The sequence below is a fragment of the Schistocerca americana genome, chromosome 5 (assembly GCF_021461395.2).
Source record: "Schistocerca americana isolate TAMUIC-IGC-003095 chromosome 5, iqSchAmer2.1, whole genome shotgun sequence".
In the NCBI taxonomy this organism is placed as follows: Eukaryota; Metazoa; Arthropoda; class Insecta; order Orthoptera; family Acrididae; genus Schistocerca; species Schistocerca americana.
In genome coordinates this window covers 565,871,914-565,888,694 of record NC_060123.1, presented here as the reverse complement: position 1 = coordinate 565,888,694, position 16,781 = coordinate 565,871,914, and the positions used below count along the sequence as shown (strand labels likewise).

The 16,781-nt window shown below is 41.6% G+C and overlaps 1 protein-coding gene across 1 annotated transcript in view; it reads left to right on the top strand.

Annotated features, from left to right (window-relative positions):
- LOC124616539 (SET domain-containing protein SmydA-8-like) overlaps nt 1-16,781 on the top strand; it is a 185,618-nt gene that overhangs the window by 62,121 nt on the left and 106,716 nt on the right. Inside the window, exon 4 of the mRNA XM_047144857.1 lies at nt 9,364-9,741. Coding sequence (XP_047000813.1) covers nt 9,364-9,741 — 378 coding nt within the window. The remainder of the gene's footprint in view (nt 1-9,363; nt 9,742-16,781) is intronic.

Below are 16,781 nucleotides of genomic sequence, written 5' to 3'. Positions count from 1 at the left end.
AGCAAGCAGTAAACGAAAGAAAAGAAAAATTCGGAGTAGGAATTAAAATCCATGGAGAAGAAATAAAAATTTTGAGGTCCGCCGATGACATTGTAGTTGTGTCAGAGACAGCAAAGGACCTGCACGAGCAGCTGAACGAAATGGAAAGTGTCTTGAAAGGAGGATATAAGATGAACATCAACAAAAGCAAAACGAGGGTAATGGAATGTAGTCGAATTAAGTTGGGTGATGCTGAGGAATTAGATTAGGAAATGACACTCAAAGTAGTAAAGGAGTTTTGCTGTTTGGGGAGCAAAATAACTGATGATGGTCGAAGTAGAGAGGATATAAAATGTAGACTGGCAATGGCAAGGAAAGCGTTTCTGAAGCAGAGCAATTTGTTAACATCGAGTATTGATTTAAGTGTTAGGAAGTCGTTTCTGAAAGTATTTGTATGGAGTGTAGCCATGTATGGAAGTGAAACATGGATGATAGTTTGGACAAGAGGAGAATTTGGTGCTACAGAAGAATGCAGAAAATTAGATAGGTACATCACATAACTAATGAGGACGTACTGAATGGTATTAAGGAAACAAGAAATTTGTGCCACATCTTGACTAAAATAAGGGATCGGTTGATAGGACAAATTCTGAGACATCAAGGGATCACCAATGTAGTATTGGAGGGCGGCGTGGAGGGTAAAAATCGTAGAGGCAGACCAAGAGATGAATACACTAAGCAGATTCAGAAGGACGTAGGTAGCAGTAGGTACTGGGAGATGAAGCTTGCACAAGATAGAGTAGCATGGAGAGCTGCATCAAACCAGCCTCTGGACTGAAGACCACAACAACACAGTTGCAAACTGACTTTAAAAATCAGGAATAACGTGACATAAGCTGAAATATTTCTATTAGGAAATTTACAAATGCGCCATGAATTAGCTGTACTCGGTAAAGTTGATCTCCCTTTCCAGCCGGAAGCTGCCGCAGTGTCTCTCTGGCGTCCCTGCTACCACTGGAGGTGCACATGTCCGATGGATACGTCGATGCAGCGCCACGCCAAGGAGTGGTGTAACCATGTGACGTGAATGGGTACTCTGGCTCATAGGACCTTAATAGACAACTACTACTTAAAGCCAATGTGTGGTGCTGCGGACATTGGTGGACAAGTCGTCAGTTCAGTGGCGGGGCCGTGCATGGTGCAATGCCCACGCTGGTTTTTGTGTGTCAGTGTGGCTGGCTCAGGTATTGCTGAGATGGTGTATAGGGGCGATTTCTGTAGCCAATGGATGGATAACCTCAGTGAAGAGAAGGCAGTTAGGAACAGCCAGTGAAGAACACCACCAGCAGCTTGGAGTACAAGTGCTGCCGCTTAGAGACGAAGCAGGAAGCTTGAGGCAAAGCAGCGAGACAGCCTCTTATACGGGTATCCGAGGTTGGTGGTGGCTGATTGTCAACAGCGGCCGTAGTTCTGGCCAGAGCATCAGATGGTGTTCGGCGTCTCCGTTCCAGGGAACACAGCATAGCTGGGAGTGAAGAGCTGACACCTGTCCATTGTTTTCGGATATGACTAGTATAGGAAACCTCTGCGGCCAGTACAGGCTCCTAATGCACACAGTTGAGTCAGGAGTGGCCTACTGAAATAGTCTAGTCATCAAATTTGTGACGCACAAGAAGGCCGCCATTAGGTCTAGTGCTTTCAGTTGAAAAAGTTTTACTTGGTCAATGTGTCTAGAGCGATTTTATTTGCCATTGCTGTTGAATTTCGTTTTCCCGTTCATGCCTTCTGCGAGCATCTGAGTAGGTTTTACAGCTAATGTTCTCTCTTTCGTATTGCCTGTCTAGTACAGAGGTGAACCTATTGTTGGTGCATTTAAGATTCGGTTTATGGTTAAGAGGTTTTATTTTATTAGGTATTCTCCTTTTTACTATGGTTTTTTCGTGTTATTTGGTGCCCCTTTTACTAAAAGGCTTCTCTGTTTATTGTGTAAGGGTGTTACTTTAGTATATGAATCTGTGCCTGCTTTATTGTAGAGTTGATTCTTGCGGGGAATGTTGTTTAATGGTTTATTATCTTGTATTATGTCGTACTTGATATTTTGTTAATTTAAGCATTGAGTTCTTTGCTTGTTTCATATTCTTTACGGGCTCTGGGATTTTTAGACCCAGTAACAAATTTTGTTAAGCGTTCATAACCACACAATCCCCACGCACCTTCCACTTCCGTCGTGCCACACAAATGATTTTCATCTTCCATTTTGCTCCTTGTGCTCTCTTCATTGGAATCCTGATAAGACTTCAGAAAAACATAAACCTATTTTATCGGAAAGTACCAGAAGTCAATATGTTTAAAAAATGTTTTTCTTTCATTATTTGGATTTTGTGCCAATCCTTACGACTAAAAGCACTAACCTTATTCCATAATTCAAATGGTGTCTATTGGGGGAGATACAACACTTCTCTCCATTTTCCAACGCATCAATAATGTAAAGAACGGTATCACAAAACCAACAAACGCTGACACGTCTCCATTAGGAGAATAAATTTTCTTCATTAGACGAATATCGTTACAAGGAACCTTCCTTTAAGTTTATGTAATGGTATCCGTGGTTTTAAGATGGATGCTTGACGGAAACTGCTGTTAGTCCGTAAATACATAAAACTTACAGCAGTTTTCGTATTCCATACCACTCTTCAGCATTAACAAATCGTTTGGCTCGTGATCCCATTCTTTAAATACGGCGAAGTTGTGTCGCGCTGTTTAGACAAAGTTTGGACATGAATAATTTTGCTTAATCTAATTACTTCATCTTCAAAAGACGTCTTTGCTCAATATTCAGATGTTGGGTCAGACGCAGTTACAGGTTTCGAAATGGTTTCTTCTGTGTCGGGAACAGCTTCTATTACTTTAGACATTTTATCAATGACAGCTGCGCTCGCTTATTTTGTACATTAAATATTTTAGGTACCGTATCCCATACCGGTCTTCTGCATTCATAAATCGTTTTGGCTGGAGATGCGATCATCAGATTTTCGCTCTGTTATAAAGGCATTATAAGTCTTACTGCAGGAGCTAAAGTTGTTCTATTTACTATCTATTTCGTGTCCCTAAAAGGAAACGTTAGTCTTCAGTGCATGTGCGCAGATTACGAGAGAGAAGAAACTAAACAATACTGCATTGCGAGACTTCGTACTTCTCAGGGAACTTACGAAACCTAAAAACACAAGTTTTTAATGTTTTCTCAATTCATTGTGCCGTGTACACCTTTTTGTAAAAATTGTTACAATAAAAACTATACAATACGCATTCGTCAAATATTGTATTGAACATTGTAGTCTACAAGCCGCTTGTCACAGTGTACAACAAAACTTAGCAAACGCTTAACTGCAATTGTTCTCTATACGGAAACTGAAGATTTAGCGGGTGATACCCCACTCACAAGAAGCGCACAGAGGCTGTTCGACAAAGTTATACCGATCTTTCTCGAAGTTTTTTTTTTTACGTGGTGCACAGTGCGCAAACACGCTTGGAGTGTTTATCAGTAAATTCTTCAGCACTATACACAAAATACAAATAAGAAGCTAAAGTAACTGAAGCAAGGAACGCAAGTGAAAAGAATCCAGGCACATCACCATGCACTCCACTGCACTACACTGCTGGATGGAGTACTGTCTCTTGATGTCCCACACAGCAGTCTCATGGCTCTTCCGGGAAAGTCCTCTCTCCCCACGAGCAGCACTGCTAACTATACGGTTTACATGCTACACACAAATGGTGTTAGTCTTCTGAACGTGAAAGCTGCAGTACTAGGAAAGATATAAAACGATATCTTATTTTGAGTACCATGTATAGTCCCATAGTGCTTAGAGCCATTTTAATGTATAGTAAGTGCAATGCGTGATTAAAACTGTAGGCGCTTTGGGTGTGTGTAGGGTGTGAAATTTAGTACAGTTCCCACCACAGGCTAGTTGGCCATCGAGCCAAACTGAGTTTGGATAATATATAATGGTACGTCACTCCAATCTGCTTGATCTCTAACCCAGAATCCATCAGCTGTAGTGTCTGGCGGCTGATGGCATGCGGTGCTCTCAGCAATCCACGATCAGATGCTTTCTGGCTGATGAATCTGAAGAACATGCTTGCTTGAGCAACAGTCGAACACTCTAAAAGAGCTGGATCAGGACAGCACGTACAACAGTGGTTTTGAGGTGCCTTGTTGGAAACTCATTAACTCATCGAAAGTAAGTCACACCAACTAGCCTTAGCTCGTTAGAAATGTAGCACCTGCAATGCAAACTACTGGCCATGCGATTCAAAGGAGATCGTTTTGTGTACCCAATGGTATAGCACAGCGTCAAGCAAAGTGCTAGGCCAATATGACGATTATGAAGGTAATATGGCAGCGTCCACTCTTCTCGGATCCTATACACAGTCATGCGCTACTGTAGTGCGGTGGGCAGACCAGGGTTCATCCTGAAAGACAACATGGTACCAGTCCTGTGTCCAGTGGTTGTTGAAGGGGGCACCACTGACAGCACGCCCTCTCAGCTGCCACATCTAGAGAAGCCGCTTCAGTGGTCACCGTACCAATAGTTCGTGGTGCTGCGGAGTTCGTCGCTCTGTTCTGTGTACCTGCATGCTGAACAAACCCCACTTCTTGACTCGTGACGTGGCTGTATATGCAACAACACGGTCTTTACCATTAGGTGGCAGTCACGTTGGGCTGCTGAGATCTTACATTAGGTTGAGTGTGTGAAAGGCGGCAAAACTTATGGTTTCGGCGACTTCCACATTATCGACAGTTGAGATGCAATTTATAGTCATATGTCGATAGAATTCATTTGATTTGAAAATAGCATATTCCTTTAATAAAAGCAAAGATTATCCGATAATGTGTGCCAATGCATGTAGTACTCGTAGGCTTTTATTTCTTGAGAATTACATTTGGTTGGGCTAGCAATGTCACAGACAGCAGATCACACGACCACAGAGGAACTGTTGAAATTCTAAGAGAGATTACTATCGACCCCACGTTCCTAAAGCGTTTCTGTGCAGCAAGGGTGTTGTAAAGTATGGTTAAACTCCCGGAAGGCGGGCAACAATGAGCCTTGAGTGACGAATGCAGAGAAGATAGCGCCAGTATGCCGGTGGACACTATGCAGGCTCTGTGGAAGCTACAGGTGTTCATGGCTCCATACTCTTTGACAGAACACGGCAGGCGAGCTGTGAGGATACTGAAAGTGAGAGACTGAAACTTTCTCGTCCCAAAATACCTGCAGCTGGCCGCTGTTGTATATAGCAGATAGAAATCTTATGAGGGTCGTAGGAAACATGGTTTAACACACAAATGCGCTCGTTTTGAGGTACCGACAGGACAGAGCCAAAACAGATTCCTTTCTTTAGCTGTAGGCCTCTGGCCGCGAAAATGCGGGAATTTCCTTGGTGAGCCTGGTTCGACGTAGAGAAGTGAGAGGACGCTCCCGGAGAACTGACTTTTGTCATTGGATGCCTGCTGGTGAAAGGCTCGTATTGGCGCTCGAAGAAGGAGTGAATGATACAGGGAAGACAGGAGGAACTAAGATGACACTTCGTCCGCTGGTAGTGAATTACTTCGAATTCTGCTCGCAGAATTCGGCGTGGATAGTAGTTATTCTACTCTTCAGCCCCAACTGGGGCATGCTGTAACGTTTGTGTTAGGTATCTTATCGGGAACTGCAGGCATCGTCCGACACAGTGGCCGCCGACAGCTGCACTCTATGCTTCGGCCTCCATCAGTTACTTTGCTGCCCCAATAGCAAAACTCACATATATTTAGTCTCTCTCTTCCTGATCTAATTTATGACAACTTTCTCTGTCCTTTTACATAATTAGCTGCAAATAGTTTTTCTTGCCGTTTTAACATATGTTCACAACAAGCTTGTTTTGGCATTTGTGCCATTTTCGAGTGTTCCTATTTGACAATACATTTATAATGCATTTTATTCTACACCTATGTCACAGTACAATGATATTATACTTCCGTCTAGATGGAATGAGTCCATAAAACATTTTGGAAAGTAATTTCATTTATTAACTGCACTGTTAATATAGATCATGTATTTATGTTCCTTAGAAATTTTGGGTTACTTTTTGACACTTGTGAAACGACGGTCGTTCCAGTGATGCATTGAAGTAAATTGTACCTTAGGTAGTCAGATTTTTTTGTCATGGATATTTTGCATTATGTAGACATGTGATCTTAATATGTCTAGTTTTTTTTCTATCATGGTATTAAAGTTTTCCACTCAATTTAAATGTTTGAGATCCATTTCTTCTTTTAGGATCTCTTCGTACATCTGTCTGTATGTTCGTATAAATTTCTAGTTCTTCCAAAATTTTCTTGCTTTGATCTTTTAGTTTCCTATGTAGAATTTTCAAAGTATTTTCTATTATGTTCAGTTTGTGATTAATTGTTAAGTGTGGGTAAAAACTTGATTGGTAGCTTTTGCGGTCTCTGGTGTGTTCTTTAAATCTTATACTAAAACTTCGTTCTGTGTGTCCAGTGTAGAAGCTGTTGCTGTCGTCACAGGAAATTTTGTATACAACTGGATTAGAGGAGATCGCTTGTTGTTGTTGTTGTTATCAGCTTTGTAAGTTGTTAGTTCAAAATGTTAGTTGTATTTCTGTATTTTTAACAATTTGTTTATTCTGTGTGATGTGTTACCTATACATGTTGTTGGTACATATATCAGTTTGCCTTTGGTATTGTCATCTCTTCTCAATGTTACGTCTTCATGTATGTTTGATTTAGGCTTACTGATAGATTTTGAGTGCTACAGATGGGTCGAAATTAGTTTTTGTGCTGTTATCTACAGTGTTGAATCTGTTTTACTGCTTTTTCTACCAGTAGCAAATTTAGTTCTATTGATCATTGATTTAAAGTATGCGTATTTGTGACCTGGGATGGAATGAATTTTTATTGATGTTTGTAGTTGTAAGTTTTCTATAAATCTAAAATTTGTACTGCTAATTGTAGTTGCTTATTTTTAGGTCTAAGAAATTTATGGATTTGTTGTTTTCTGTTTCTATTGTAAATTTTACTTTTGGGTGCAGATTGTTTAATTGCTGATGAATTGTCTGTATATCATTGTCTTAATTTAGTAGTAATGTATCGTCTACATACCAGTAATAAATAATTTTGTTGAGGGATGGGGAACTGGAGGTAAAAAGTTTTTCTTCTTCTGCACTGAGAAATGTCTGCGATAGTACCTGCTACGCAATTTCTCATTGCTACCGCATTTTTGTGTGTGTATGCTCTTATAAAGTTCAAAGTAATCGTGTGATAGTGAGTTATAGTAATTTCATGCTTTGATGAGTGTCAACAGGGTTTTCCTTTCTATGTCTGAGGAGATTGTCCCTTATAATTTTAGTTCTCTCAGCTAATGGTATTTTCGTGTACCGATTTATTATATTGAAATAGATGAACTTGCCAGCTTGGGGGATTTCTTTATTTTTAATTCTATGGGCTAGTTTTAGAGTTTTTCATGCCATATTTTCTATTTTATGTGTAGTTCATTCAATACAGTGTTAACCTTTTTACTTATGTTGTATGTCAGGCTGCCTATGTAATTTATTTTTGGACTGACTGGGACAGTTTACTTGTGCACTTTGCGTGGCTGTGCCTTATTATAACTAACTGAGACTACTTCTACAGGTTAATCAATCGTTAACTCAATCGCTTTCAGGGCTCGCTTCTGGCAGGATAGGCCAGCTATGGTGCCCACTGCGGGAGTGATAGGTCTGAAAGAAATATTAGTATGGTTTGTCGTGCCAGTTCTTAGTTACATACAAAACATAAACACTTAGAAATAAAAGTAAATTACTCACGTTTCATAAGCAAGGAGATGCTGGAAGTGTCTCCCTCCATTGTTGAATCATTTCTGACATCTAGTTGGGAAATTGCCCGTTACTCTGTTCTGTCTGAGAAATGGCAGGAATATCTTGACGAATGTTAGTTTTAAGTTCATCTGAAGTGTATGGATTTGATTTCTACACTTTCTTTTTTAATGCCCCCCCAAAGATAAAAATCGCAGAGGGTTAAATTGAAGAATGAGGAGGTGACTTGTTGTTAATGATCAATCTACATTGGAACACGTCATGTGAATTTCCTGTAGTAAGAAATTGGCTGTATGTGTTGTCACAGAGCCCTGCTGAAAAGTCGCAAAAGCACATTCTCTTTCAGTTAATTGGCCAAAAAGGTCGCAAATTTTTCTCACATATCTCGCTGCTGTTTCCTGGAAAAAGTACTCTAGCCACTAATAGCATAATACACTATTTCTTTATCATGCAAGAGAGCCTCGTGTATTAAGTAACGCTTTTGAAAACTCGAGTAACGGTTATTTTGTGGATTAACTTTTCCAGTTAGGAAAAACCATGATTCGTCCAATAAGTAAGGTGAGGGTAAATTGCTCCCATGCACCTTTTTCAAATTTCTTTCACAAAACCGTAACCTTTTTGGTTAGTCACCCTGTTTAAGTTGTTGCACTGTGGTTGTTATATAGGGCTGTAACTTCAGCAACTTTGTAACAGTTTGAAAAGAGCCATAGGAAATTGCCCTTTGCTGAGAAACATATCGACGTGATTTTCTAAGAGATCTTACCAGAGCATGCCCAAAGTTATCGATAGTTTTTCTGCGAGTACTGTACATGGTTGTCTGTTTTCTGTGAAGAAAAATCCTCGTTCCACAAAATTTATCAATCGATGAAACTCAGTCCGATTAGGAACCTGAACATCGTGAAATTCCTCTGGAATAACCTGTTTACGGCACGTGCTGATTCTGCACTAAAGAGTGAATCATGCACGAACACACTTTAGCGAGTAGAACACTTGCATTTCGGCAGTTTCGCTTGCATTTCGGCAGTTTCGCTTGCATTTCGGCAGTTTCGCTTGCATTTCGGCAGTTTCGCTTGCATTTCGGCAGTTTCGCTTGCATTTCGGCAGTTTCGCTTGCATTTCGGCAGTTTCGCTTGCATTTCGGCAGTTTCGCTTGCATTTCGGCAGTTTCGCTTGCATTTCGGCAGTTTCGCTTGCATTTCGGCAGTTTCGCTTGCATTTCGGCAGTTTCGCTTGCATTTCGGCAGTTTCGCTTGCAACACTTTCAATCAATACACAGTATTCCGTTGTCTATCACGCACAAGCTATCTGCGTAATAATTCTACAAATAAGCCTCGCATTGGAGGGGAAGTATACTCTCCACCAGCTAGCTGGCTGCCGGCGGGACAAAAGAAGCCCTGCAGGTGGTTGCGTTAAGTGTTGGTCACCCTGTAGTGTATCACTGATACTGTGAGCTGGGTTTCTCACGATCTGCGCCTGCCGGAGGCCTGTGAGTGAAGGTGGTGCCGGCAGATGGAGCTGCTGTCGCGGCTGTGTGGGGGGCGGGTCCCCCCGGAGCGCCTGCGAGCGGCGGGGCGCGCGGCGCGCGTGCTGGACACGAACGCGTTCGAGACACCGCTGGACGGTAGCCGGCGGCCGGAGGCGCTGTCGGGGCGGCTGCGCGGCCTCTACCCGCTGGCCGCCATGATGAACCACGCGTGCTCGCCCAACACCACGCACGGCTACGACGCGCAGCACGCCATGGTGGTGCGCGCCGCCGTCGACGTGGCCCGCGGCCAGGAGCTCACCACGTCGTACGCGCCGCTGATGTGGGGCACGGCCGCGCGGCGCGCCCACCTGCTTGACACCAAGGGCTTCCTCTGCCGCTGCGACCGCTGCCGCGACCCCCAGGTACCGTCTGCTCACTCCCTCCACTTTCAGAACGGTTAAGCAGTCAGCTCACGGGACAAAATCTTAGTCGCTCCCTTAAGGGGAGTTTTACAGTCCTTGGCCCGAAAAAAGCATGTTCTTTCAGACATTTTCCTGGGATATGTTATAGATGTCAATGTCAAATTTGGTCAAAATGTTTATTGATGTTTCCTCTAAAAACTGGAATTTTTTCGACCGGAAATGTCGAAGAGCAAAGGCGGAAGTGCCGTCGGAACAAAACACAATTTCGATGCGGACCACCACCCGCAGTATGTCACAGGTTAGCTGGCTCGCCTCAAATCAAAACTGAGTTGACGTTGGTGAAGTATATAAGGTTCTTTAGAGTTGTACCTCGCTCAAGTCATTTGGACAATAGGAAAAAAATGGCGCCCATTTGAAAAAATAGGGCTTTTTCATCGATTTTTCGACTTCGTCGGCCAAGTAAAATTATTTTTTAATGTTTATATTTTATCACTTTACAGACATTCAGTTTATTTTTCTTTACAATAACACACATTCTGTTCACAATGAAATTTGTTGTGGACTGGCAAGACAGCCAATCCACTAGGAGGAAGCCGACAGGCACGCGTTTAAGCTCACGCAGGCTGGCGTGAGGTCTGGAACAGTTAAAGGAATTGAGACTAGTAAAAAAAAGTACGGAGCTGCTGGAATACTTTAATCCATAATTGGTGAACATCGCTCTTGACGGTACATGTTTTACAGCATCAATAGTAACTGGTAATGGCGCCTTGCTAGGTCGTAGCAAATGACGTAGCTGAAGGCTATGCTAACTATTGTCTCGGCAAACGAGAGCGTAATTTGTCAGTGAACCATAGCTAGCAAAGTCGGCTGTACAAGTGGGGCGAGTGCTAGGAAGTGTCTCTAGACCTGCCGAGTGGCGGCGCTCGGTCTGCAATCACTGATAGTAGCGACACGCGGGTCCGACGTATACTAACGGACCGCGGCCGATTTAAAGGCTACCACCTAGCAAGTGTGGTGTCTGGCGGCGACACCACAAAATTTACATTATATTTGCCTCTGAAACAATTACTTCATAAGTGGAATAACTACATTTTATACTTGACAATTGGTCTGTTTCTGACGTACTGAGGCTTTTTGCCCATTTGGAACTTTTTCATACATTTCTATTTCGTCAGGAGTACTAGTAAGAGCTCTTCGTACCATTGGATTTTCTGTAGATCGGTTTACGATGATAGTTCTTACACATACCTTTCCGCAACTATTATTGTTATAAAAGTAATTCCAAGTAAGTCTAAAACACAAAGGAATTCCACATGGGCTGCAAGCAGCATTAATTGAAATCGATAGGGCGATTTGAAAATTCGTGCTGGATCAGGATTTGAACCTGGGTCTCCAGCTTACTATGCAGTTGCTCTGACCACTAAGCCATCTGGACAATTGGTCATAGCAACTGCACAGACTGCCCTAGCACGCCTCCTGTCAGACTCAGATTCTCAGCTTAACCACACATTACTAATTTAGTGCCCCTTGCGGTTGCAATGACCACTGTGTCCGGAGTGGTCAGAGGAAGTGCCAAGGAGGAGACCTGATTCGAATTCCTGTCCAGAACAAATTTTCAATTTTCCCCATAGATTTCAATCCTTGCCCACTTGCAGCCCAAGTCTGTAGTTCCTTTGCGTCTTAATTCATAATGCCTGCTGGATCAGAAATGGTGTCTGTTCTTTCGGACTTGTCCGAAAGAACACACACCACATACAGAAATCTAAAACACACTTTACAACATTTACAGTGTCTGCAGCACGAAGTTAATATAACTAGTATAATTAAGGTTACAATCACATATGGAGTGATAGAATAGTATGTCATTTACTTAGTGTGTTATCCTTTTCTGCTGTTCATTAATCATTTGATCTAAACAATTAGGTGCTTTCAAGTACCCTTTAATTCATCTGTGAGACCACAAGATCTAGTGATAACTCTAAATTTAGCAAAGAAAGGTTTGGTTTCTGTTTTTAACTTCGCAACAATAAATTTGCAACTCTATTCGTGGTATTGCCTCCTTTTCATTTGTGTTGGTGCGTAGTTACATTTACTGTATTATATTATTTTTCCCAATTCCTCTTAGCACTACATCTCTCAGGGCTTGTTTAACGCTGCCAGACCTTCCTTACAAACTGTGCATAACCACTCATTATTTAAAGATGTCCATATACTTTGCTATAATACGATAATTCTGTTGTCATATTCACTCTTCCTGGTCGAAAGTACGTGAGAGAGAAATTGGTTGTCTACAAATTGCTCTGTCGATAATTAGTCTAAGTACCTCTTTTCTCGCTGAAGAAAATACACTTACCTTCTGAGTGGTTTCCTGTGGTGAAAGGAACATTTTATATAAGCTAAACATGTTATCTACAAGGAGACATTTATCAAACATCCTAACATGCTTCCTGCTGTGAAATTTAAAATTTTCCCGGTAAATTAAATGTTCGAAGAGATTTTGGGATTGCAGCTTGTCGTCTAACGTGTAACGGCTCACCTGAAGAAGACTGGCAGGTGTCCCACCGAAATATCGTAGAGTGAAATTTACGATGAGTAGCTGCAATCCCGAAATCTCTTCGAACATGCTTCTTGCATCAGACTGAGAAATTTCACAATTTGTGACTGGTTTATGATGTGAGGCTGCAATACACCTTTCTATGTATAAACTATAGCACTTCTCATTTGTTTATACTAAGATTTTATATACCGAATACATCTGCTAGTGTTACTTCTTGTTGATGTGTGGTTACGTACGTTGCAGCTCTTTTAAATCCGATGTCTACCTCCTCAACATACGAAGTAATGAACCTTTCTAGCTTTCCACCACAAATTTTAACGTCTTCGTTTTTTATTGCTCTTAGTGTTCTGTTTACCCCTGGTAATGTTGCTCTTACCATTGCCAACTGCTCCTTAAAAGATCTTTCGTATCCCTCTACATATCCTCTGTGTATTCCTGTAATATGTAGCATCAGTCTAATGTAGTGTAAAAAAATAGCATTTTAATTACCTCACCGAGCAAGTTAAACAGGCCTCTCTTGGTTTTTTGTCTCATGGCGTATCATCTGGTGAACCAGCCTCTGAACTATTAGCTTTCCTATGTGACATGTCACCTGTTGGTTTTGCAAACAACAATCCGTTAAAACTACATTAAGTTCTTTTACCGTGCCCCTACACCTCCGTACAGTTATTTTACCGTATCTTTGTCTTCTGAAAACGTTCAGTTTACGTATGTTTCAATCCTCTGTGTGGTACTGTGGATTTCTACTTTTCCTTAATTATCATACTAAGGCCCTGAAGACGTACTTATTTTTGAAACTCCATAATCTGTTTTCAGTTGTTTAGCTCTTGCTGTATTTGCTACTGCTGCTACTACAGTAGTAGTAGTAGTAGTAGTAGTAGTGGTAGTAGTGGTGGTGGTGGTGGTGGTGGTGGTAGATTTTGTCGTTAATCATACAGTTTATTTGTTAGCCCATTCGTTTTGTATCATTGATTCTCTAGCTACATCTTGTGTATCTTGATTTCTAACTTTGTTCACATAGGGGTGTAGTGATAACTTACCTTTGCGCATTCTCGTTGCAATGTTCCTGGGATGTTTAGTTTCGCGCTATACGTAAATTCAAATGGCGTGTAGTTCGTAACGCTGTGTGGTGTGTTGAATACGAAGATTGTATGCGGTACCCACTTGTCCCACTTTGGTCTCCTGTCGCTGTCTCGGATACTCTAGCAGTGTATGGAGACTTCTCTCCAATGCACTGTGTGGCATGCTGTTGCGTGTATCTTACTACTATGCAACAATTTACAAAATCTCTTGGAAAGATAACTTAAAAATTTACCGTTGTTCAATTAGAGCTACTACCGGAATTCCATATCCTAAAACTGTTGTAAAAACGATTCTGCTACTATCTCAGCATATTGACGCTCTATTGGCATGCCTGATGTAAACTTACTGAAGTTGTCTTGGAATGTTAGCATGTATTGCTCACTTGTGCTTCACGAATTTAAAAGGCCTACAATGTCAACTGAGCTCTCTTCGAATAGACTTTCCGCTGTGTCTGTTATTTCTGACGGCATCTTGTCTTCGTCTGTGTAAGCTTATTCTTTTGGCAAGACGGACACTTACACCTGTATTCGTCCACATCATGTTTCATTCCTTTCCATTGCTTAAACTTCTTTATCCTTTAGAACGTTTTATGTATGGCCTGGTCTCCTCCCAATAGATTATCATGCATTTAATTAGCATCCGGTGCGTTTCCTCAGGATTTATCATCATTTGTTGCTTTTGCATTAACTGATATCTCATCACGTCCTATTTCATTGCTCGCTTGGGTTTGTCCCACGTTCACCTGATTACCCTTGTTCTTTCCCTCCAGCTGACCTCTGTCATTATCGGTATTCTCAGTAGGCCGTGTCCTACTAAGAGCGTCTGCATTGCTATTCGGCCTACCCGGCTTGTAAATTACGTCATAGTCATATTCCTCAAGTTTAAATCTCCACTTCGAGTCTTGGACTTGGATCCTTTACACTGAATATCCATTTTAATGGCTTGTGGTCTGTCACCACTACAAACCATTCTACGTATATGTATAGTAATAACTGCCTTCCTGGAAGTGCTACAGCCAACAGTCCTTTATGTACCTTGTTTAATGATCTAGATGTGTACGCAATGCGCAGATCTTCACCAATTTTTTTGCCTTGGGCCAAGATCGTCCTACAGCTGAATTGCTCTCATCTGTTGCCACGATATTTGTAAAATGTGGGCACTGAAGTAGCGTTGGATTAACTAGTTTCTCTTTTACTTCTTGAAAAGCATTATTTTGTCTGTCTGTTTCAGTTCTTGAAAATCATTCTTTTGTCTTTCTTTAGCAGTTCGTGTATAGGCTTCTCGATTTTACTAAAATTCGCAAGAAATTCGCAAGAAATTTGCGAGAGTACGCGATAAATCCAAAGAACCCTTTGAATTCTTTCTTTGTCCTTGGCTGTGAAAAGTACTTGACTCTCCCTCCACCTATATCATGTAAAGGGTGATCCCTTTATTAGTTAGACAATGACCCAAGATCTCGTACTTACCTGGTCGCAGCTCTAACTTTTCCTCTCGCAAGCCATTAAAAATTAAACAGTTTCTCATTATGCTTCCATAACACACAATATTGTCTAGGTATGTTTGACGATTGCGATTACGGTCCATTCATCTATACTTTTTGAATAGTGCAGTTTACGCTTCTAAGGTAGTTGTTTTTATAAGTTACTGAAGTCAATAATTACTTAGGAGGGGCAGGATGGGCTCGTGGTCACAACTTTATGTAACACACTTGTTCTTAATCTACAGAAATTCTGAAGATACGCCACTAGTGCGAAATGCATCCATTTTAAAACCAATACCTGCAACAGACACCGCCTTTTTATTTGAAAAACGGCTATTCTGTTCGTACCTGTTCTGTCAGTCATACTGCAGAAACGGCAATGCTTCCTTTTAAGGGATACCCAGTGGGAGACGACACATTTGTTTCAGGTGATCACGCACGGACCTTCTCTGCCATTTCACGTCTCATCCACGGACCCGGCGCGTTATCATGAAAGATGACGCAGAATGTGTTGCCCAGTTGGGTCAAATAATGTTTTATCTCTTTGCCTCTTCTGCCAGGGCTAATTGGCGATAAATGTAACAAGCTCCGCCAGCACACCATGGCTTGTTGCAGCATATTTCTCCCCATTCAAATACCGAGAACGGATTGCCATATGATACTCCATTTCGTCAGTGGGTGGCATTTTGTTCTCGCTCCTCTAGTGTCGTGCTACGGTACTGCGACGCAGGTCTTTCTGTAAACAAACAAAGAATTAATTATAACGTTTTACGATTAATCGCGGTAGGGTACAAGAACCAGTGCTAAATGTTTTGAAGGGATAAACAGTCTTGGGTGCCAATAATGCTTTTCGCCTCATTTGAGGCATCTTCAGAGTGATTGGCATAACAGATTTTAAGCAAATATGGTGCTGTTCATGCAAATGTCTTAGATGGCAGTCGAGGGACATGAAAGGGAAGTAGTGGTTGGGAAGGAAGTGAGACAGGGTTATAGCCTATCCCCGATGTTGTTCAATCTGCATATTGAGCAAGCAGTAAAGGAAACAGAAGAAAAATTCGGAGTAGGCATTAAAATCCGTGGAGAAGAAATACAAATTTTGGGGTTTGCTGACGACATTGTAATTCTGTCAGAGACAGTAAAGGACCTGGAAGAGCAGCTGAACGGAATGGACAGTCTTGAAAGGAGGATATGAGATGAACATCAACAAATGCAAAAAGAGGATAATGGTATGTACTCGAATTTAATCAGTTTTGCTATTTGGGTAGCAAAATAACTGATCGAAGTAGAGAGGGTACAAAATGTAGACTGGCAATGGCAAGGAAAGGGTTTCTGAAGAAGGGAAATTTAACATCGACTATAGATTTAAGTGTCAGGAAGTCGTTTCTGAAGGTATTTGTATGGAGTGTAGGCATGTATGGAAGTGAAACGTGGACGATAAGTAGTTCAGACAAGAAAAGAATAGAAGCTTTCGAAATGTGGTGCTACAGAAGAATGCTGAAGATTGGATGGGTAGATCACATAACTAATGAGGAGATATTGAATAGAATTGGAGAGAAATTTGTGGCGCATCTTGACTACAAGAAGGGACCGGTTGGTAGGGCATATTCTGAGGCATCAAGGGATCACCAATTTAGTATTGGAGGGCAGCGTGGAGGGTGAAAGTCGTAGAGGGAGACCAAGAAATGAATACACTAAACAGATTGAGAAGGATGTAGGTTGCAGTAAGTACTGGGAGATAAAGCAGCTTGCACAGGATAGAGTAGCATGGAGAGCTGCATCAAACCAGTCTCTGCACTGAAGATACAACAACAACATGCTGCTGTTGATGCAAATGACTTAGGAAGCAAACATCGTTCTCAAAATTTTAAAAACGTTGTGTGGCGCCCTGATACAGTGTTTAGTACACGGTCAGTCACGTTT